The 22,013-nt window shown below is 39.9% G+C and overlaps 1 protein-coding gene across 1 annotated transcript in view; it reads left to right on the top strand.

The window, feature by feature from the left end:
• Positions 1-22,013, top strand: part of DOCK3 (dedicator of cytokinesis 3) — a 455,873-nt gene that overhangs the window by 320,093 nt on the left and 113,767 nt on the right. Inside the window, exon 13 of the mRNA XM_062199955.1 lies at positions 17,898-17,986. Within this exon, the coding sequence (XP_062055939.1) occupies positions 17,898-17,986 (89 nt within the window). The remainder of the gene's footprint in view (positions 1-17,897; positions 17,987-22,013) is intronic.

Below are 22,013 nucleotides of genomic sequence, written 5' to 3' on the forward strand. Positions count from 1 at the left end.
CAAGTTATATTAGAAATCATTAATATTTCTATTAGTAAAAATTTGGGGACCGGTACTGTGGTGCAGTAGGTTAATCCTCTGCCTGTGGTGCCGGCATCCCATATGGGCACCGGTTGTAATCCCAGCAGCCATTATTCCAATTCAGCTCTTTGCTATGGCCTGGGAAAACAATAGAAGATGGCTCAAGCACTTCTGCCCCTGCACCTGTGTGGGAGACCTGGAAGAAGCTCTTGGCTCCTGGCTTCAGATCAGCTCAGCTCCAGCCATTGCAGCCATTTAGGGAGTGAACCAGCGGATGGAAGACCTTTCTCTCTGCTTTTCCCTCTCACGGTCTGTAACTCTACCTCTCAAATAAATAAATAAAATCATTTTTAAAAATTTGAGCATTTACTTCCTTAATTTCTATGTATTTTCATTGATCTGAAAGGCAAAGAAACACACAGGTTTTCTAACTGCTGGTTCACTCCTTGAGTACCTGCAACAGCTGGGGCTGGGCCAGGCCAAAGCCAGGAGTCCAGAACTCATTCTGGTTTCCCATGTGGGCAACAGAGACCCAAGTACTGGAACCATCACCTTCTGCCTCCTAGAGTGCATATTAGCAGAAAGCTGGAACTAGAACTTAAACCCAGAGACTCCTTTACGGGATGTGGGTGTCTCAAGTGGGCTAACTGCTTTGCCAAATATCTGATCCTAATTAGAGCATGTCTAACCTAAAGTTAACCCATAATAGAAATAGTTGCAGACTATATAATCATTCATCACAAAGGTACAAGAAAAGCATAGACTACATAGTTAAAAGTTTCTGTAAGGGTCCGGCATTGTGATATAGCAGTTTAAGCCTCTGCCTACAACACCCATATGGGCAACACTTCAAGTCTTGGCTGCCCCAATCCAATCCAGCTCCCTGCTCCTGCACCTGGAAAAGCAGCAGAGGACAGCCCAAGTGTTTGGGCCCCTGCGCCCATATGGGAAACCCAGATGGAACTCCAGACTCCTGACTTTGGCCTGGCCCAACCTTGGCTGCTGCAGCCATTTGGTGAGTGAACCAGCGGGTGGAAGTTCTCTCTTTCACTCACTCTCTCTGTTTCTCTCTCTCTCTCTCTCTCTCTCTGTAATTTTACCTTTCAAATAAATAAATCTTTTTTATAAAAGTTGCTGCAAAAGAGCATCTAAAAGTGAGAAAACCTAGAGCAAACTAGAAGAAAGCCCATTTATATCAATTATAACACATTAAAATTAGGTGGAAAAAAGTCTGTTCAAAAATAGTCAAAAAACAAATCTATCTAAGTATTAATAAGAGACTCACAAAGATAATAAGAGTCACAAAAAGATTGAAATTGAACAGACTGAGTATAATCAAATACAAGTAGAATAAAAATAAATATTACAATGTTAATAATAAAATGTAAAGTGAAAGGAAATTGTGAGTTGTGTCAAGAATATCGGGGATTGACAGAAAGAGAGCACCCACCCAATATAAGATTACATTTAATTTCCTGTTTTATCCTCTAAGAATACCTCATGATCTCATGGGAAGCAAAGGAAGGGCCAGCATGGATGTGGCCTTTAGCTCCAGACTTCCTGGAAGGTTCTCTCCTGATTGCTTGGTCTCTGGAAAGGAGAGAGCTGCTATTTGCTACCTGTTGAATTCAGAGTTCAGAATCCCACATTAGAGGAATTTTCCCAACAGTCCATGTACTTCATTTAAAGAAATAATGACCAAGTCAGTCTTAGCATTTCCACTTCTAAACTGGGATAAAGAAGTAAATCCAGAGCTAGACATTCTTGACAGCAACTCTGTCTGTAGCTCTCCACTGTTCCAGAAAGCTCATTTTCTCTCCATGTTGAAACAAGCATCATTTTGTGCCAATTTATGGTGGAATTTATAGTGAAGCCCTAATTGCCAAGACCTTTATGCATGTAATAATACTGACTCAAAGTTGTCACAGAAGAAAGAAGTGCAGTAAAAGAAGATATTTTCACATGCATCTCTATGGATAAGAGATAAAAATCAGTATTACGTGGGTACCCAGCCACCTGTCAGTCCTCCCAGCCAGACTCAAAGCCAGTAGGGACTGGGATTTTTCCCTCCACTAGAATCTTTGGCTCACATACGTATACAAGAGCTACTGGACGAATGTTAACCTTTCCCCCACCACTACCACCAGTAAAGCTGAGAAGATGGTGTCCTGTCTCAGCCAGTTGCTGTGCACACACACACAGGCTTCAGCAGCAACTGCCTCAGCCCAAAATGGCACCTGCCCTTCCTTAGCTGTGCAGTGAACTTATGCTGTTGTGGGGAGGATGGAATGAGATAAATGTGCCCCTTTTACTTCCGCTCTGTCCGCGGGTAACCTCTAGTAACCACTAGGCCCTAGGGCTCCAGTCCAGACTCATGCCATGCTCTCCCTCTGGCTAGATCACCACGGGTTGGCTACAGTCTGGTCTCACCTCTGTCTCCAAGCTTCTGACCGCTCCAGCTCTTGGCTGCTGTAGTAGTGTGTTGTGTCCTTATTTGTGCTGTGCGTCTGTACCTTCCAGAGTCCACTGCATTCTTACCTTTTGTAGAATTTCCAGTGTGGTTTTCTCTCTAATTCTCCCCCTGAGAGAGCACTTCCTACAATTTTTTTTCTACTTTTTATCTTTAGTCTACTGTAGTACATCATTCTTTAATCCACCATCTTGGAATCCCCAAAAATTAGTATTGATAGAATGTGATTCAAGAGATAATCTGAATAAGATTGATGTGACAGACACTTGCCAAGGGCTGTTGTTATCAAATAAACAAGGCACAGATTGAAGAATGTTCCTAAGCAGTCTGGTAAAGAAACCATGTCCTTTAACTACTTTCTCTCCTGCCCATAAATGCAGTGAGCATAATTTGTAGTCTATGCCAGAACATTGTGGTAAGCAGAAGGAGCAGTATTGATGCCTGAACAACAGGTGTAAATGGAATATCCCAGCTCACCCAGCTATATGGTCTTCATGGTCCTTCCAGCTCTAAACAAAACTTTTAGTCCAAGTCCAGTGCTGTAGCTAGTAGGCTAAGCCTCTACCTGCAGTACCAGCATCCTATATGAACACCAGTCAAGTCCCAACTGCTCTTCCAGTCTAGCTCCCTGCTAATGGCCTGGGAAAGCAGTGAAAGATGGCCCAAGTGCTTGGGCCACTGCACCCATATGGGAAACCTGAAAGAAGCTCCTGATTCCTGGCTTGGATGAGCTCAGCTCTGGCCATTGCAGCCATTTGGGTAGTGAACCAGCAGATGCAAGATCTTTTCTCTGTCTCTCCCTCTCCCTGTCTGTAACTCTACCTCTCAAATAAATAAATAAAATCTTAGAAAAAAAGCCTTTTAGCCCAATAAGCAGAGCATGCATTCCCCATTGCTGGTAAACATTTACAAAGCATTGTTCACAGAAAAAAATTTCCTTAAGACAGAAATTGCACAAGCCACACTTTGATCACAGTTCTGTTAGCTAAATATAGTGTGTCTTATCAGTCATCCAGAGGAAGAAAAGCATATAGTCATCCTAATATTAAAAAATTGACAAAGATAAACCTTTATTGTCAAATATTTAACCTTTCAGTTAGTAAACTAAGCATAAAAATACTACTTGTTGCACTTTGAGGGAGCTAATGGATGTCACAGATTTCTGTAAGATCATAACAAATCAAAAGGAGGATGTGGAGCAAATACAGATAAATCAATCTGTGAAGTAGCATGGATACAAATAAATAGTTGGTGCATATGTTAGTAGTATTGATAAGCATGTCAAACTTGAGATCGTGGTTTAATTCTGTGAACCACATGGACTTCTTATTAATTTCCAATGCTACTAAAACAAGTTACCATAAATTTAGTGGATTAAACCACAGAAATTCATTCTCACTGTTCTAGAAGCCAGAAGTAAAATAAAGACGTTGGCAAGCCTGCAAGCTCTCTGGACAGTAGAGGAGATTCGATTCTTTGTCTCTCTCAGCTTCTGGTGGCTGTCAGCAGTTGGGGCCATATTACTCCAGACACTGCTTCTGCCACACATTACCTCCTCCTCTTCTCTCTATCTTGTCCTCTTCTGTGTCTCAAATATCCCTCTGCCTTTCTGTTGGATTTAGGGCTACTGGGATAATCCAAGATAATCTCTCAGAATCCTTAATTACCTCTGCAAAGACCCTTTTTCCAAATAAGATGACATTCACAGGTTCAGGAGTGTCTTTGCTTAACAAGAGGGATTTGGCAACATCCTCCACAGCTGCAACCACACAAACTTTTTGTGAAGCATTTCATTATCAGACTTGTCAGAAGAAGGACCTTCTAATACAACCAGCACGAAAAACAGTACTACTTCTTCCTTATTAGATTCTCAGATATGTATTTTCAGTAGAAATATGGATGTAACCCCATTTAGGATTTAACCAGCTCCCTTTTGAGCAATAGTGGCACATCTAGAATGGAACACATTTTTTGATTTGTCAGCTTGGTCTTAGAAACTCCATTTGGTTAGTCGAGTATTTTTATAGAAATGGTGGCTATTTTTATTCATCCTTGTCACTGCTTCTCTATTCTTTTGCACTACAGATAAGGACAACATGAACTAGTGGTCAATATCAGTGGCTCCTAAATCTATACTTTATTGCCCTTCATTTTACAAAAGAATAGGATTCAGGGGAGCTGGTGTCTAAACTTAGGTCTGACTGGTTCCAAAGGCAGAGACCTATGCTTATACTCCAGCTCCACCTCATTCTCATTTGTAAAATGGACATGACAACACCTGTCCTATAGGATTGTGATAATTAAAATTAATTTGAGAAAATACCCCCCAAGAATTACCTACCTATAGTAGGTAGCCTTTTAGAGATGCAAACTTGAAGGTAATACAACTTTAAAACAACTCTTCAAAAAAAAAATTCTTGAGTGTTTTTCTGAGTTGCCCACTTTCACTTTGTGTTGCTATGTGGGGGCAAACTGTTGAAATCTTTATTTAATATATACTAAACTGATCTTCTGTATATAAAGAGAATTGAAAATGAATCTTGATGTGAATGAAAGGGCAGAGGGAGTGGGAAAGGGGAGGGTTGCAGGTGGGAGGGAAGTTATGGGAGGGGGGAAGCCATTGTAACCCATAAGCTATACTTTGGAAATTTATATTCATTAAATAAAAGTTAAAAGAAAAGAAAGTTGGGTGATTACCCATCCTTAATTCAGGAATTAAGGGAGTAATGCAGTAGTAGAGGAGAGGCAAATGATAAAAACGTGCAGTAAGGCATGAAAGCAGGACTCTGAGCTCTTTGCCGAGCAAGTGTTGCACTCCTGCTCTGCTGCATCTTGGAAATCTGGAGTAAGGAACTTGATACCTCCCTCCCTCTGCCGTATTCCCTGACTAAGGTTCCTGGAGATTTAGTGGCTGAAGTGCTACTTCACTGCCCGTGCTTGTTAACCCCTCTGTGGGGATGGTGGGCTGCTATGGAGGCACACAGGTATTTTTTTTTAAAGATTTATTTATTTATTTTGAAAGGTATATTTACAGAGAGTGAGAGGTAGAGACAGAGAGAGAGATCTTCCATCCACTGGTTCACTCCCTAAATGGCCACAGTGGTTGGAGCTGGGCCTGTCCGAAGCCAGGAGCTTCTTCTGGGTCTCCCATATGGGAGCAGGGCCCCAAGCATTTGGGCCACCTCCTACTGCTTTCCCAGGTGTATTAGCAGGGAACTGGATCAGAAGTGGAATAGCCAGGACTGGACCCAGTGTCCCTGTTGGATGCCGGCACTGCAGGTGGCAGCTTTACCAGCTACATCAAAGCACCAGCCCCCTACAGATCTCTTTTAGATCACAAAATGCCTGGAATCTTAAAATTGAATACAAACTATCCACATCAGTAGTCACAGTCTAAATGTTAATTTGAATGGATATACAATCATGTTTCATTATAATCAAAACCCATTTGATTATTTAATAAATGCTCACAAACGTACTTTTTCTTATAAAATATCCTAGTGATTAAAATATGCTGATATCATTTCCACCTAATTTCAGATGGCTTGAATAGCTTCTCTGCATTCAGCCCATGCTTCTTGGCAGATTTGCATCTTTACTTGTACTTATAAATTTATTGGCAATGACTTGCACCATAACCTTCCATCATCCAATTTGCCTGTGCTCCTATATTGTGACCATTAAAAGTGTCTCCGTGCTGTGAGTGGCATAGAGTGTCACTGTGACCTGCAAGCCTGCTCAGGGCTTCTGTGCATCTCTGCCCTGGCGGTGGTGGGCAGGAGCTGTCCATATGCTGAGCACAGGGCCTGCTCTGCTCTTGGTATGTAAATTCACAGAGAAAAATGAATGGATAACAACAAAAAATGGTATTGGGACAGTGGCAGTCAGCAATTTTACACAGGAAGCTTTGGGAGATGTTGTTAATTGTAGTCGACCTAAAGTTGAGAAAAAATTGAAAAAAAACAAGATGAGTTTCCAGTGCTTTGGGAAGTGTGAAAGCTGCTAATGAACTCTATTCTCCTGTAGCAGGAGAAGTAACTGAAATTAATGAAGCCCTTGCAGAAAACCCAGGACTTGTCAAAAAAATCTTGTTTGAAGATGGTTGGCTGATCAAGATGACACTGAGAAACCCTTCAGAACTAGATGAATTAATGAGTGAAGAAGCCTATGAGAAATATATAAAATCTGTTGAGGAATGAAAGTGGAACCCTTACACGAACTAGGATAGAATAACTTAATCCAGCACAGTTATCTTAAATTAGTGGTGGACAAGACTTAAAATAGCAACTTTCAGCAATATGATGGGGGGAGATACTACTTTCAACCTTGGTACTGGAAGAAAATATCCCCTAACTTTGTAATGATTGCAGATGAACACAATTGTCATCTTTTTCACAATACCTTGTGACTTTTATACTAGGCTCTAGGCCCTCGTATTCAGAATGCGTGAAGCTGTCTGTGGTAAAAACTAGTTATACAAATAATATAATTCAAGGATAATATTGTTATCTTAAGCCTTATGTAATACTGTAACTTTCTTATACCCATGCCTGGATTGGGGTCAAAACATGTAATGATCTTTCCAATTAAAGTAACTGGGAATGGAGAGCAGTTTTTGTTAGTTGTACAGTGCCAGAGGAAGAACAGTACTATCTTAAATTTGTAATATACTGCATTTGCCAGAGCTATTTTATACAATAAAGCAACAGCTCTGCAGCAAAATAAGAAACACAAGAAAATTTTCAACTTCCTCATTAAAAAAGTGTCTCCAAGTGTCCAAAGTCACCCCATTTGAGAACCATTGCTATTTATGTAGGTGGAAGTTAACCTTTTAAATCCAGTAGTTTTTATGTCATATTCCCCTATGTTTATATCCTTGTTAATTAGTTTCAAGGCACAACAATATTTTAGTTTGTTCCTTAGTGCTTTGGCTTCTTTTTGGGCCTTTAGAAGAAGGTTACCTTTTGCCCTCTAAACTTTATTGCCTCTTTTCTCTTCATTCCTCTCAGTGCTTATATCTGTTCTCATATCCATGAAATACTCAAGATATTCTTTTGTGCTACTTTCATCACTTTTACTTTAAAACCATTTTACTTTGCACAGCAGAGTTTTGAGGTCAAAGAGTTTTTTTATCTTTTCCGTCTTGTAATCTTCAGCTGTTTTGTGGCTATGGTAAGAGGGACTATACATCAGGGACTGAGGCTCAGAACGTTAAGGGATCCCTCAACTCCTCTAGGTTTTATAAAGTTCTTTTAACTCCAGTATTCTGTAATTTAAAGACATCATTCTTGCCTTCAAGAAGTTGACAGTTTTGTTAGCAAAACTAAATATAAAATAATTGTTCAATGAAAATTAATTAAGTTACAAAATAGAAGTAAAAAGAAAGTTCCATGGGAATAAATAGGAAGGAACAGTTCATTCCAAGGTCATACTCATTTTAAATTTTTTATTTTATTTGAAACAGGGCTAGAGGGAGAAAGAAATAATTTCCCATCTGTCAGTTCACTCCCCAAATGCTCACAACAACCAAGACCAGACCAGGCTGAATCCAGAAGCCAGTAAATCAAGGTTTCCCATGTGGGTGACAGTGACTCAACTACTTTAGCTATCATCACCTGCTGCCTTCCAGGTACATCCCAGAGTATGCACGAGCAGGAGGCTAGAATCAGGAGCAGAACTGGCCCTTGAATCCAGGTACTCCAATACGGGATGTTGGTATCCCAACTGGCATTTTAGATGCTATGCCAAATACCCACTCAAAGCTCACATCCATTCTTGGAAGAGGGAGTTACAGATAAGCAGAGGTATAGGATATAGGCTAGATTGATCTTCATGGTAGTGAAGTAGTGTTGGAGACATTAATATAAACTCATGGTTGCATATAGAAATACACACACAGGCTGGTATGTGCAGGTGTATTTTCATGTTCTAGGAGTTGAAATAGCCTAGAAACAACATCTCAGTTGCAGAGACCAAATGCGTAGCCCAGATCTTGAGATCTTGATTTTTCATACCATCCTCTGATAAAAGGAACCAGGGCTCTTTGAAGAAGTGGCTGAGCATAGGATAGAACAGAAAGTACACAAAAAGTAACCTTGAAACAGAAAATACCAGAAAATAAGGAAGTACTTGAAAATTTCGAGTGTTTTGAAAATATTCACATTGATGGAATTTGTCAAAGGAACATAAGAGCCAACTGAAAGAACTTCCAATGACTGAAGTTGAAAGATGTTAAGAAAAAAATAAATAAATGGTGTTGAATTTAACTCAAAGTATAAAATGAATATCTATGATTAAATCACTGGAGGGGAGCATACAAATATCCTATTTTGAAGGATTCTAAATAATATATATAGATATAGATACAGATATAGATACTTAACCTTCAAGGTAGTGGAACATAATTCCCTACTCCATAAGTGTGAGCTTTGTGAAGTAACTTCCAAAGAGGACAATATGGAAAAGTGCTGCTAGGGAGTGGAATGCAGTAAAGAAATCTTGACACTGACTGCTTTACCCACGTGATCAGTATTAACAGCAGCAATGATAAGTCATGTAAATATTATGTGTCCTTGATGTGATGCATTTGGAATGACATTTGGCTCTGTAGTATTCTTCCCCCAAAACAAATTACTTCAGTGCAGTCAGAGAGAGAGAGAGAGAGATTTCAAGTGAGTTCTCTACAGAATACCTGACCATTACTCCTAAAAACTGTCAGAGTCACCTAAAGGAAAGTTTGCAAAATTGTCAAAGTCCAGAGAGGTCTAAGAAGTTTATAATTCAATGTAATATGCTATCCTAGATGGGATCCTGGAATAGAAAAAAATCCATTGGGTAAAAACTATGAAAATGAATATAGACTTAGCTATATGTTGTCACAGTGTTGGCTCACTGTGACAAATGTATCATAATAATAAAAATGTTAATAGCAACAACTGGAAATAGGATATATGGAACTCTGTAATATTTTTGGAATTTTTCTATAAATCTAAAACTTTTATGAGATAAAGATGCAAAATAAATGGAAAAAGTATGTCTAGCATTCTTTCTTATTGTCTTTCCATACTAATGAGCACAGATCCCTTTCTTGAAGACAATGATCAGAGTAAGCATTTAATGAGTAGTCTTCAAGTGACAAATAATATACTCTGTAAAAGTAAAATAAGATTTATGTTCAGAATTTTCATTGTGTATTTTAAAGTTTTTCTCTCTTTTTGTAAGACAGTAAAACGTCTGATTGTCAGATAACTGCATAGCTTTCTCAGAGTAAACATAGCGAAGAATCGTGTCTCAAGACTTACCTTTCTGTGAGTAACATGATTATGGCAGAGAACATGTGCAAAGTGCTCATTAGCAAATCATTATCTGTGGGAAAGAAAAGAGCCAGATTCCACATAAACAATTTTTTTTCATTTATTAAACTTTTATTTAATGAATATAAATTTCCAAAGTACAGCTTATGGGTTACAATGGCTTCCCCCCTCCCATAACTTCCCTCCCACCCGCAACCCTCCCCTTTCCCGCTCCCTCTCCCCTTCCTTCACATCAAGATTCATTTTCAATTCTCTTTATATACAGAAGATCAGTTTAGTATATATTAGGTAAAGATTTCAACAGTTTGCCCCCATATAGCAACACAAAGTGAAAAAAATACTGTTTGAGTACTAGTTATAGCATTAAATAACAGTGTACAGCACATTAAAGACAGAGATCCTACATAATATTTTTTTAAAAAATTACTTAATTTTCTATGCCATTTCCAATTTAACACCAGGTTTTTCCTTTTTTCATTTCCAATTATCTTTATATACAGAAGATTGATTCAGTATATAATTAGTAAAGATCTCATCAGTTTGTACCCACGCAGAAACACAAAGTGTAAAAATACTGTTTCAGTACTAGTTATAGCATCACTGCACATTAGACAACACATTAAGGACAGATCCCACATGAGATGTAAGTACACAGTGACTCCTGTAAACAATTAAACTTACCTTTATCCACCCCTGGAGGGACGCCCTCATAGCCTAGAGCACAATGGTACCAAATAAAAAAGCAGAGAATATATATTATTCTGAGGATAAATGTAGTTGATTAATTATATTGAGCATTTCAAAACTAAAACAATGTTGCTAATTTAAATATATTACACCAGGGCAGGAGTTGTGGCACCACAGCAGGCTAAGCAACTGCTTGTAACACAGGCATCCCATATCAGAGTGCAGGTTCAAGTACTGGCTGCTCTGCTTCTGATCCACTCCCTACTAATGCAACTGGGAAGGTGGTGGATGATGGCTCAAGTGCTTGGGTCCTTACCCATGTGGGAGACCAGGATGGAGTTCCTTACTCCTGGTTTCAGCCTGGCCCAGATTTTGTTGTTGCAGGTGTTTAGGGAGTTAACCAGTGGAAGGAAGATAGTGTACTCTCACTCTCTTGCACGTGAACGCTCACTGTCTCTCTCTCTCTCGCTCTCTCTCTCAATGCTCTGCCTTTCAAATAAATAAATAGATCACAACAAGGACAGTTTAGATTGCTGATTGATAAGGAAATAACATAGGTTTGATTTTAATCTTGAGAAAATGTTGCAGAAATATTTCTTCTTTGAGTTTAGTAATGTGAAAGATAAAGAAAACTTTTTAAAAAACTTTTATTTAATGAATATAAATTTCCAAAGTACAAGCTTACGGATTACAATGGCTCCCCCCCATAACTTCCCTCCCATCCGCAACCCTCCCCTTTCCTGCTCCCTCTCCCCTTCCATTCACATCATGATTCATTTTCAATTCTCTTTATATACAGAAAATCAGTTTAGTATATATTAAGTAAAGATTTCAACAGTTTGCACCCACATAGTAACACAAAGTGAAAAATACTGTTTGAGTACTAGTTATAGCATTAAATTACAATGTACAGCACATTAAGGACAGAGATCCTACATGATATTTTTTTAAAAATTGATTAATTTTCTATGCCATTTCCAATTTAAAACCAAGTTTTTTTTTCATTTTCCATTATCTTTATATACAGAAGATCAATTCAGTATATACTAAGTAAAGATTTCATCAGTTTGCACCCACACAGAAACACAAAGTGTAAAATACTGTTTCAGTACTAGTTATAGCATTACTTCACATTGGACAACACATTAAGGACAGATCCCACATGAGATGTAAGTACACAGTGACTCCTGTTGTTGACTTAACAATTTGACACTCTTGTTTATGGTGTCAGTAATCTCCCTAGGCTCTAGTCATGAGTTGCCAAGGCTATGGAAGCCTTTTGAGTTCTCCGACTTCAATCTTATTCCAACAGGGTCATAGTCAAAGTGGAAGTTCTCTCCTCCCTTCAGAGAAAGGTACCTCCTTCTTTGATGGCCCCGTTCTTTCTACTGGGATCTCACTCGCAGAGAACTTTCATTTATGTCTTCTTTTTTTTTTTCCCAGAGTGTCTTGGCTTTCCATGCCTATAATACTCTCATGGGCTCTTCAGCTAGATTCAAATGCCTTAAGGGCTGATTCTGAGGCCAGAGTGCTATTTAGGACATCTGCCATTCTATGAGTCTGCTGTGTATCCCGCTTCCCATGTTGGATCATTCTCTCCCTTTTTGATTCTATCAGTTAGTATTAGCAGACACTAGTCTTGTTTGTGTGATCCTTTTTACTCTTAGAACTATCAGTGTGATCAATTGTGAACTGAAATTGATCACTTGGACTAGTGAGATGGCATTGGTACATTCCACCTTGATGGGATTGTATTGGAATCCCCTGGCACGTTTCTAACTCCACCATTTGGGGCAAGTCTGATTGAGCATGTCCCAAATTGTACATCGCCTCCCTCCCTTATTCCCACTCTTATATTTAACAGGGATTCCTTTTCAGTTAAATTTAAACACCTAAGAATAATTGTGTGTTAATTACAGAGTTCAACCAATAGTACTACAACAAAAAAAATACTAAAATGGATAAAGTATTACATTGTACATCAACAATCAGGACAAGAGCTGATCAAGTCACTGTTTCTCATAGTGTCCATTTCACTTCAACAGGTTTCCCCTTTGGTGCTCAGTTAGTTGACACCGATCAGGGAACACATACGATATTTGTCCCTTCTGGACTGGCTTATTTCACTCAGCATAATGCTTTCCAGATTCCTCCATTTTGTTGCAAATGACTGGATTTCATTGTTTTTTACTGCTGTATAGTATTCTATGGAGTACCTGTCCCATAATTTCTTTATCCAGTCTACTGTTGATGGGCATTTAGGTTGATTCCAGGTCTTGGCTATTGTGAATTGAGCAGCAATAAACATTAAGGTGCAGACCGCTTTTTTGTTTGCCAATTTAATTGCCTTTGGGTAAATTCCAACGAGTGGGATGGCTGGGTTGAATGGTAGGGTTATATTCAGATTTCTGAGGAATCTCCAGACTGACTTCCATAGTGGCTTTACCAGTTTGCATTCCCACCAACAGTGGGTTAGTGTCCCTTTTTCCCCACATCCTCTCCAGCATCTGTTGTTGGTAGATTTTTGTATGTGAGCCATTCTAACCAGGGTGAGGTGAAATCTCATTGTGGTTTTGCCCAAAACAGCACTCCAGCCTCAGAATCAATCCTTGGGGCATTTGGATCTGGCTAAAAGGCCCATGAGAGTCTCACAGGCATGGAAAGCCATGACACGGTGGCCAAAACAACCTAAATGAAAGATCCTGGTGAACAAGACCCCAGCAGAAGGAACAGGCCATCAAGGAGGGAGGCGCCTTTCTCCGAAGGGAGAAAGGAACCTCCACTGTGATATGGCCTTGACTAAACAAGTTCAGAGTTGGTGAACTCAAGGGGCTTCCATAGCCTAGACAGCTCATGGCAAGAGCCTCGGGTGATTGCTGACGCCATAAGTAAGAGTGTCAATTGTTAAATCAACAATGGAAGTCACTGGGTACAGGCTCCCCACGTAGGATCTCTGTCCTTAATGTGTTTTACTATGAAACTTAAAGACAACACTACTAGTCGAACAATACCCTATACCTTGTGCGGTTGTGTGAGTGCAGCCTGTTGAAATCCTTGCTTAGTATATACTAAGTTGATCTTCTGTATATGAAGGTAATTGAAAATGAAACTCGATGAAGGGTGGGATGGGAGAGGCAGAGGGAGAGGAGAGGGCCACAGGCGGGAGGGAGGTTGGGGGGGTGGAGCCACAACAATACAAAAGTTGCACTTTGTAAATTCACATTTATTAAATAAAAAAATTAATAAATAAAAAAGAAAATAAGTATGTTAAAGGATAAACAGGGGACTCACGCTGTGGTGTAGAGAATAAAGCTGCCGGCCGCAATGCCTGCCTCCCATTTGGGCACTGGTTGAAGTCCCAGCTGCTCTACTTCTGATCCAGATCCCTGCTAATGTACCTGAGAAAGCAGCAGAAGATGGCCCAGGTACTTGGGCGCTTGCATTCATATGGGATACCCACACGAAACCTCTGGCTCCTGGCTTTGACCTAACTCAGCCCCAGTCATTGCAGCCATTTGGGGAGTGAACCAGCGAATGGAAGATCTCTCTCTGTCTCTACTTCTCTGTAACGCTGCCTTTCAAAAAATAATCTATTTTTTAAAAAGGACAAAAAACTCATTGGTAATTTGATGGCTTTGGAATGATAATTTGGCAATTCTGTAAAGCTAAATTTTTGTCTATAGTCAATTGTGAGTAGACTGCAGAGTTTCAGAATCTCACGCTTTGCAGCCTGCAAATTAATCTGCATGGCATTTGGTTTCAGTCTGTTCTCCAGAGTCACCATGAGCTTCTTAAAAAAAAAATTATTTATTTATTTATTTGAAAGTCGAAGTAACGCAGAGAGAGTAGAGGCAGAGAGAGAAAAGTGTCTTCCATCTGCTGGTTCACTCCCCAATTGGCAGCAACGGCCAGAGCTGTACTGGTCCGAAACCAGAAGCTTCTTCTGGTTCTCCCACAGGGTGCAGGGGCCTGAGGACTTGGGCCATCTTCTGCTGGAAAGGCCACACAGAAAGCTGGATTGTAAGTGGGATAGCTGGGACCCAAACCGGCACCCACATGGGATGCCGGCACTGCAGGCGGCAGCTTTATCCACTGCACCACGGCGCCAGCCTCCACCATGGGCTTCTACCCAGATATATCTCCTTCACCTTCCTTGATATATACATTTCTCCCCTACTTTTCCTGGACATGTGGTTTTTCTCACTACTCTTACTATTTTCCTCTTAAATCTAGATGAAGCTTTTGATAGCTCCACAGATGGCCATGATGCAGAATATTTTCAAAATCTGTCTTCACTTTAGTTAATGTAATTCTGGTGCAGAATTAGAGAGTAAATAAGTAATATATGAGCTAGAAATAAATGACCAATTGACTTTGAAAATTATTCTGTTTATTTCTTCAACAAATGTCACAGTAAGCATTATCTATATACTATAGGTTCTGCTACTTGGTGAGATTATTAGCAAGACAAATTCCTTGCATTCTAAGGACCTAGAGAGAAGTACACACATAAAATAGGTATATACTAAGGTAAAACATATTCCTCCAGAAATAGGAATTCCTCCAGAAATAGGATCTCAAAAAGCTAGTGGTCAGGTCTGATAGGATATCAAATATTGAGAATTGAGAATGATGAAGAAAGCTACCCAGGAAAAGCTTCATAAAACAGACAATATTAAGCTGAATCTATTTTTTTTATGGAAAGAAAGAAAAATAGTAGAGCCCTCGTAGCTACCAGACAAGGGATGCACATAGATAAAGGTGTAAGGCTGCTGAGATTTTTCAAGATAAATGAGAAGCCTGAAGAGAGAAGAGAGGGCCTGATGTAACTTACTTAAAATGGCTTCCTAACAAGCATGAACTAGTCTAACCTTTGAGGATTCTGAGAAGGGTAGCTATGACCAGATGGGCATTCTGGAAAGGGAGATGTTGGAAAGCCCATTAAAAAGGTAAAAAAGGGCAGGTGCTTGGTGCAGTGGTTCAGACCCAACTTTGAATACCCACATACCATATCAGAGCCCCTGGGTTTGAATCTCAGCTCTGCTCCTGATTACAGCTTCCTGCTAATGTGCACCCTGGTAGGCGGCAAGTGATGATTCAAGAACTTGGGCCTCTGCTTCACATGTAGAAGACCAGGATGGAGTTTCTGGCTCCTGGCTTCAGCCTGAGCCAGCCCTAGCTGTGTGAGCATTTGGGAAATGAACCAGCAGAAGGAACATTGCTGTGTCTCTATTTAAAAAAAAAAAAAAGAAAGAAAGAAAAAGAAAGCTATACTGGTCCAGAAGAGAGATGATAATGGCCAGACCAGATCCCTGAAGAGGAGAGGTCAGATGTGACAACTTTTTAAGATAACAAAATTTTTTAGAACATGATAACTACTGGAAGCGTTCTAGTTTAATGAACTAATGGGTTCCATTCAGTGAGATGGCATCTTTGGGAGCAGATTGGAGATATATCCCATAGAGGTCAGCTGCTTAGGAAGGAATCTGAGCTGGAGATACCACTTTAGGGCTTGACAGCCTCTAGTAGTAACTGAAGTCATGAGAATAGATGATATTGTCTAGGAAGGCTTTTAGATGAAGAAGGAAATGAGTTAAAGGCAAAACTATGAAGGCCACCAATATGTATGGAGTGTTGAAAGGGAGAAGGAAAACAGGAACAAGCCATCAGATGTCTGGCATCTTAATTGTATTTGATGGGTGATGGGGCACATGTAAGTGAAATAATAAACATTATCACTGTTGGTGTAGTTGACAAAGCACCAGTTCCACTACATTGCAAAGGGACCAGTGAGTATTTATTGAACAAATACTGAAATTACTCCTACATGTTGTGAATGTGAAGGTAATTATTAATGCTCATCTTTTGTAGTGATAAGGAATATGTTATTTTTGACGAACTAATATTTCAGTTAAAGTAACTATTGATCATGTAAACCTAGGAAGTGACAAGAAAAAAAAACAATAGAGGCAATTCTCTATTTGAATCCTCACCAGCTAGGCACTTCTCTGATGCATTGACTGGTTGGACAAGATGAGACAGTATTCACGTCAGACAGGAAGGGCTGGGAGCACTACTGCCAATACCTCTCAATTTTTATTTCCAACCAAGTTGCTAAGTCACAAATTCCATTTTAAAGGATACTATATTCTCCTTTTGCTTGAGAGGAATTTTATAAGCAAGAAGTTATCATTAGATCTCTGGGTTTTGAGAACCTCACTTTTAACCATCACCACAGCTCTGAGTAAGAGAGGCTTATTTATATGGCCAAGAAGTCCAAAGAGCTGCTGATTGGGTAACCAACTGAGCTAATGACAGAACTCCTTTATCTCTAACTGGCCACTATACAAACCCATTTATTTAGAAACATGTAGTGCATCATACTGCTGGATAGCACATGTTGTAGCTTGTTTTGGGGTTACCTCCTGGGAGTTCCCATGCTCTACTAGAACTTCTGAGTAACCAGTGGATGATCCTGTAGGTTTTCCTTGGTGCATGAGTTCTATTTTCTGGGACCTGTAGCTCTAAACCCCCCTAAACAACAGGGCAAACAAAGGGCAAGTCCAGGGCCATGGGGACTCTTTACATGTCAAATGGGATTTTCAAGAGCTTACCATAATATCAACCCAATTGTTTCATCAAAGTGCTTGCATTAAGACGAGAAATTCCCAGCTCTAAGCTCTTTTCCAAGTGGTTGTGTAGTTGCAGCTCTTTTGGAGTTGCATTTTTAATAGGAGAGACACTAAAATGGCAGAATTTGGTGGAAGTGCGATGTTCCTCCTTTCTCTCTTTTGTCCTCCTCCTGAAGTCCCTAGGAAAGCATCTAGCCTTCTCTGCTAAGCTGCTTCCCCTTGACCACAGAGGACTTCATAATGAACCAACTCACTACTCTTTCATGCTTTCTTATCTTGGTTTTATTGAATTATAACTCTTAAGTAAATGGTTTCCATGTTGCCTTAAGCTTAGCAGGACTTTCCTCATGACTGGTGTAATGACAGTTGAATGATAGTACATAGCCAATGTCATGACAGTTTCTAAACAGTAATATTTGTTGAGAGGAACCACTTTTCTGCTGTCATGAACTTTGTTTTCTGGAGCCTGGTGTGTGTGTGTGTGTGTGCTAGAAAAAAAAGGGGGGGGGCTGTCACATGATAGAATACTACTTCAAATAGAAGCATCTTTTGCTGTTCAAAAAATATTATAGAGTTTTTTTAAGGGTTTCTACCCTTTCCAAAGAGTTATTCTTCTATGCTTAACAGGAAATTAGCCTCATCTAATTTAGTAAAACTTATACTTATTTTAGGGAAGTGAAAAATTCTTTTTCGCTTCAATGTATTGTTACACATTGGAATGTCAGAGCACGTTTAAAATACTTTAGAGCCGTGATGCCTATCCTTCTGTTGCAGGTGCAACAACGAGAGCGAGTGGTCCCAGATCCACGAGAACATCATCCGAAAGTCCAGTGCCAAGTACTCTGCCCCCAGCGCCAGCCATGGTGACGTATTTCTTTGATTAGATCACTTTGTGTTGGCATTTGTGGTTGCTGGAGTTCACTGGTGCTGATTGGCAGCTCTTTGTAAAGTTTAGTTCCCTATAGATGTTCATTCTACTGCCCACTTTGTATAATTCTTTTTTAATAATTCAAAGCCTTTCCTACTGTATGCTGACCAGAAATACATTTTTTTATCTATTATGGACTCCATGTACCTTGATAGGTAACTTGAGTTCTCACTTGTATTCAGAGAGAGGAAAATTTTGTGTTTCACGGTTTATCACATTGTGAAATCCGTATTTTTATGAAGAAAAATTATACTCCCGGACCCCCGACCCAACAAAAGACAGATACTGGTATCCACTTTCTTTCTGTTCCTGTTTATTGTTAACATCATCAAGATAACTTGACACTAGTAATGACCAACAAATATTCTTACAATGCCAGTCATTCTGGCATATCTTTTATGTAACCTTCTTTGTTTTCACTTTCCTAGATCTTGTCAGAAATTAAAAGTTGGTCTTAAAAGACAGTATAAAGCCTCTACAAGGAATCATTGTTTTTAAAGAGTGATAGTTGTTGAGGAGAATAGTTTGTTTTTTCCTCCAAGGCGGTCAACAGACCCTTAACTAGGAGAATTTTTAGAGAGGATCCACACAAGATGCTGTGAGGGTTGAGACTCTCAGCTGAATCTACTCAATTCCTCTAAAACTTTTAGTATGGGGTCCTGAGAGCCTTCTCACTAATGTTATATGGCACTTCCTCTGTGAGTATGCCTGGATGCCAAGGAGCCCCATGTGATATATTGAAGAAGCAACATCCAGCATACTAAAACTGGCCTAGCCCAAAGAGACACATAAAATTTTGTTTTTAAAAAATATAGGAAGGTTACTGTCTATTTGGAAAACTCATTCACATGAATATTTGTCATATTTTTTGCTTTACTTACTTAATTTGTGAAGAGGAGTACTTTGCTACAGATTGATGGGGCATGATATGATTAAAACACGGAGAACATTTACAAAGAGAAATGGTAGCAAAGCACTTTTTTAAAACAAAAACTAAAAGCGTAGTTTCTCCTTCATATCAGCAGGATAAGAGGATGAGTTTTGTCTCATTCCCCAGATGAACAGGAACAATGCCATCTTCAGTGTCTGATTTTTTGTTCAGGATTCAGAGAGCCTCAGATAGGCTGGCCATACTGTGAGGAAGTCTCCGTGATTGTGGAAAAATCATCAGGAGAAGCAGGTTGCTGCTTTTTTAAGAGTGTATCAGAAACTGCTTGAGACTTGGAAATTATCTGTTTTAACCTCCTCATTAAATAAATTCGGATATTAGGGCCTGGCGCTGTAGCATAGTGAGTTAAGCTGCCGCCTGTGATGCCAACATCCCATTTGGGCACTGGGTTCAAGTCTCTGCCACTCCACTTCTGATCTAGCTCTCTGCTAATGCTCCTGGGAAAGCAGTGGAAGATGGCCCAAGTCATTGGGACCCTGCACCCACAAAGGAGACCTGGAGGAAGCTCCTGGCTCCTGGCTTCAGCCTGGGTTCCTCTTGTCAGAGGAATATTTCAGGTCTTTATTAGTCTCCAAAATTAAGAATACATCCATATAAAATTTTAATTTACTTTTCTAGAAACTGTCACCTATCTTTTTTTAATTTTTTTATTTGACAGGTAGAGTTATAGACAGTGAGAGAGAGAGAGAGAGGTCTTCCTCCTGTTGGTTCACTCCCCAAATGGCCACTACGGCTGGCACTGCGCCGATCCGAAGCCAGGAACCAGGTGCTTCTTCCTGGTCTTCCATGCAGGTGCAGGAGCCCAAACACTTGGGCCATCCTCCATTGCCCTCCCAGGCCACAGAAGAGAGCTGGACTGGAAGAGGAGCAACCGGGACTAGAACCCAGTGCCCATGTGGGATGCCGGCACCGTAGGCGGAGGATTAACCAAGTGAGCCACAGTGCTGGCCCCCTGTCACCTATCTTTATTAAACTTCATAGACAGTTCATTGCATTGACCATTCTGTTTTAGATGTCATTAGTGCTTTTCTTTCCATTCAAGTCATAAAAATGGGAAAAGAATTGCTTCATTGGCTTTGGGTACTGAGAGTAAATGTGCATTCAACAATAACTCTCTTCTGTGCAGCTTCATATATGTGGCTCTCAATTTGTATTGTTGGCCTCTTAGATGAGTAGCAACAGACCGAACTTTTAGCAATTCCAGTTAGCGTGTAGATCATTAAGGACAAGTGAAGACAAATAAAATAGTTAACACCGAAGTGTTGAGTTTATTTTTAAATGACCATGAATTGTAGCTTTGTTTACATATCTTGGACTGAGATTAATTTACATAATTCTCATTTAGCATTCCCCCAAAGAGGGAGTGGGGAGGTAGGTCTCAGGGAACAGAGCAAAGTTGTTGTTCAGTATTTCACACAGGTATCATTTTGTCCAGTTACTTTTTTAAGAGCCAGTCCTTAAGCTCAGATTAAGTGTAGTAAGAAAATGGTGGTCTTGGGAACAGCATAGAGGTGTAGTGGGTAAAGCTACCACCTAAAGTGCCAGCATTTCATATGAGCACTGGTTCATGTCCCAGCTGCTACACTTCCCATCCAGCTACCTGCTATTGGCCTGAGAAAAGTAGCTGAAAATGGCCAAAGTGTATGGGCCCCTGTCACCTCCATCCATGTGAAAGATTCAAATGAAGCTCCTGACCCAGCCCTGGCCATGAAGGCCATCTAAAGGCTAAACCAGCAGATGGAAGATTCTCTCTCTCTTTCTCTCTCTCTCTCACCCTCTCTCTTCCTTACCCTCACCCTCACCCTCACCCTCTCTTCACCCTCTCTCTTCCTTCTCTCTCTAACTCTGACTTTCAAATAAATAAACAAATCTTTAAAAAAAGAAAATGGTATTCTTATTTCAAGCAATCAAAGTAGTCAGATTGACAAGGAGATTATATAGACTCAGTTACTTTTTTTTAGTTCTTTATCTTGAGATTCCCATTGCAATAATAGGTTGGTAGAACACTCAAGTATTGCTAAGGGACTGTTTGCCAACTAGGTGGGCAAATGGGTCACTTTTTTAAAAATTATTCTTAAAGACATTCTTGCCCTGAGGACCATGCCTTAGCATTATTTGACATGCGTCTCAGTCATCCAGGATTTCAAAACCAGAAAGAAACTGAAAAATCTCGACCCCTACAAAAGGGAATGCTGTTTTTATATCCTCTATTTATGGTTTCTTTCATTCTTCATGAGTCTTTCATTTCCTCTTGTGCATAAACTGAAGCTTTCCTCTTATTTGTCATGTTTAAAGGTGGGGAACAGCTGATCAAGATCTCTTTGGTAACTCAAAGGCTAGCTATGGTTCTGCAAGTATCCAGACAAGCTTCACTGCATCTCTAGGCTATTTTGGTAGCTTTAAAAAGCAGAGATGAAGGGCAGTCAGTGGGTATTTGAAGAAATCCCTGCCAGTGAGGACTACTCAGAGCGTATCTGTTGATTTGTTTTCCTTTGCCCTCTAACCACCATTCCCTCAAATTCTGGAGATTGTCTCATCCTCAGCTATTTTCTCCATGGTAGGCTGTACCCTGGTCAGTGGATACTTGTTTATCCAGGATAAAATTTCAACAAGGATGAATGAGTTGAAGTTGTGAGGGAGGGGAAAATATATCCCAATCTGCTATCCTCTGTAACAGTCATTGTGGTCTTGGTCTGGCCCCCAGACGTTCAGGCACATAAACTAATTGTATTTTAGTCCACTCAGTAATTAGGCTGTAAAAAATTATTTTAGATAACTCAAAATCAATCCCAAACACTGATTATCAAACCAGAATGAAAACTGGAATATTGTTTGCTTGCTTTTCAGGACACTGTGATCTTGGTGTTAATGACCCAGGGTTTCTTGGGAAGTGTGAGTTTGGTAGAACCAATGAAATAATCCTGAAATTTTAGCTGGGCTGTAATAGAAATATATTTCCTCCCCTGGCCTAGCTGTGAGAGTACATTTTCCTAGATACTACAGTACTTTTATC

The sequence above is a fragment of the Lepus europaeus genome, chromosome 9, assembly GCF_033115175.1.
Source record: "Lepus europaeus isolate LE1 chromosome 9, mLepTim1.pri, whole genome shotgun sequence".
In the NCBI taxonomy this organism is placed as follows: Eukaryota; Metazoa; Chordata; class Mammalia; order Lagomorpha; family Leporidae; genus Lepus; species Lepus europaeus.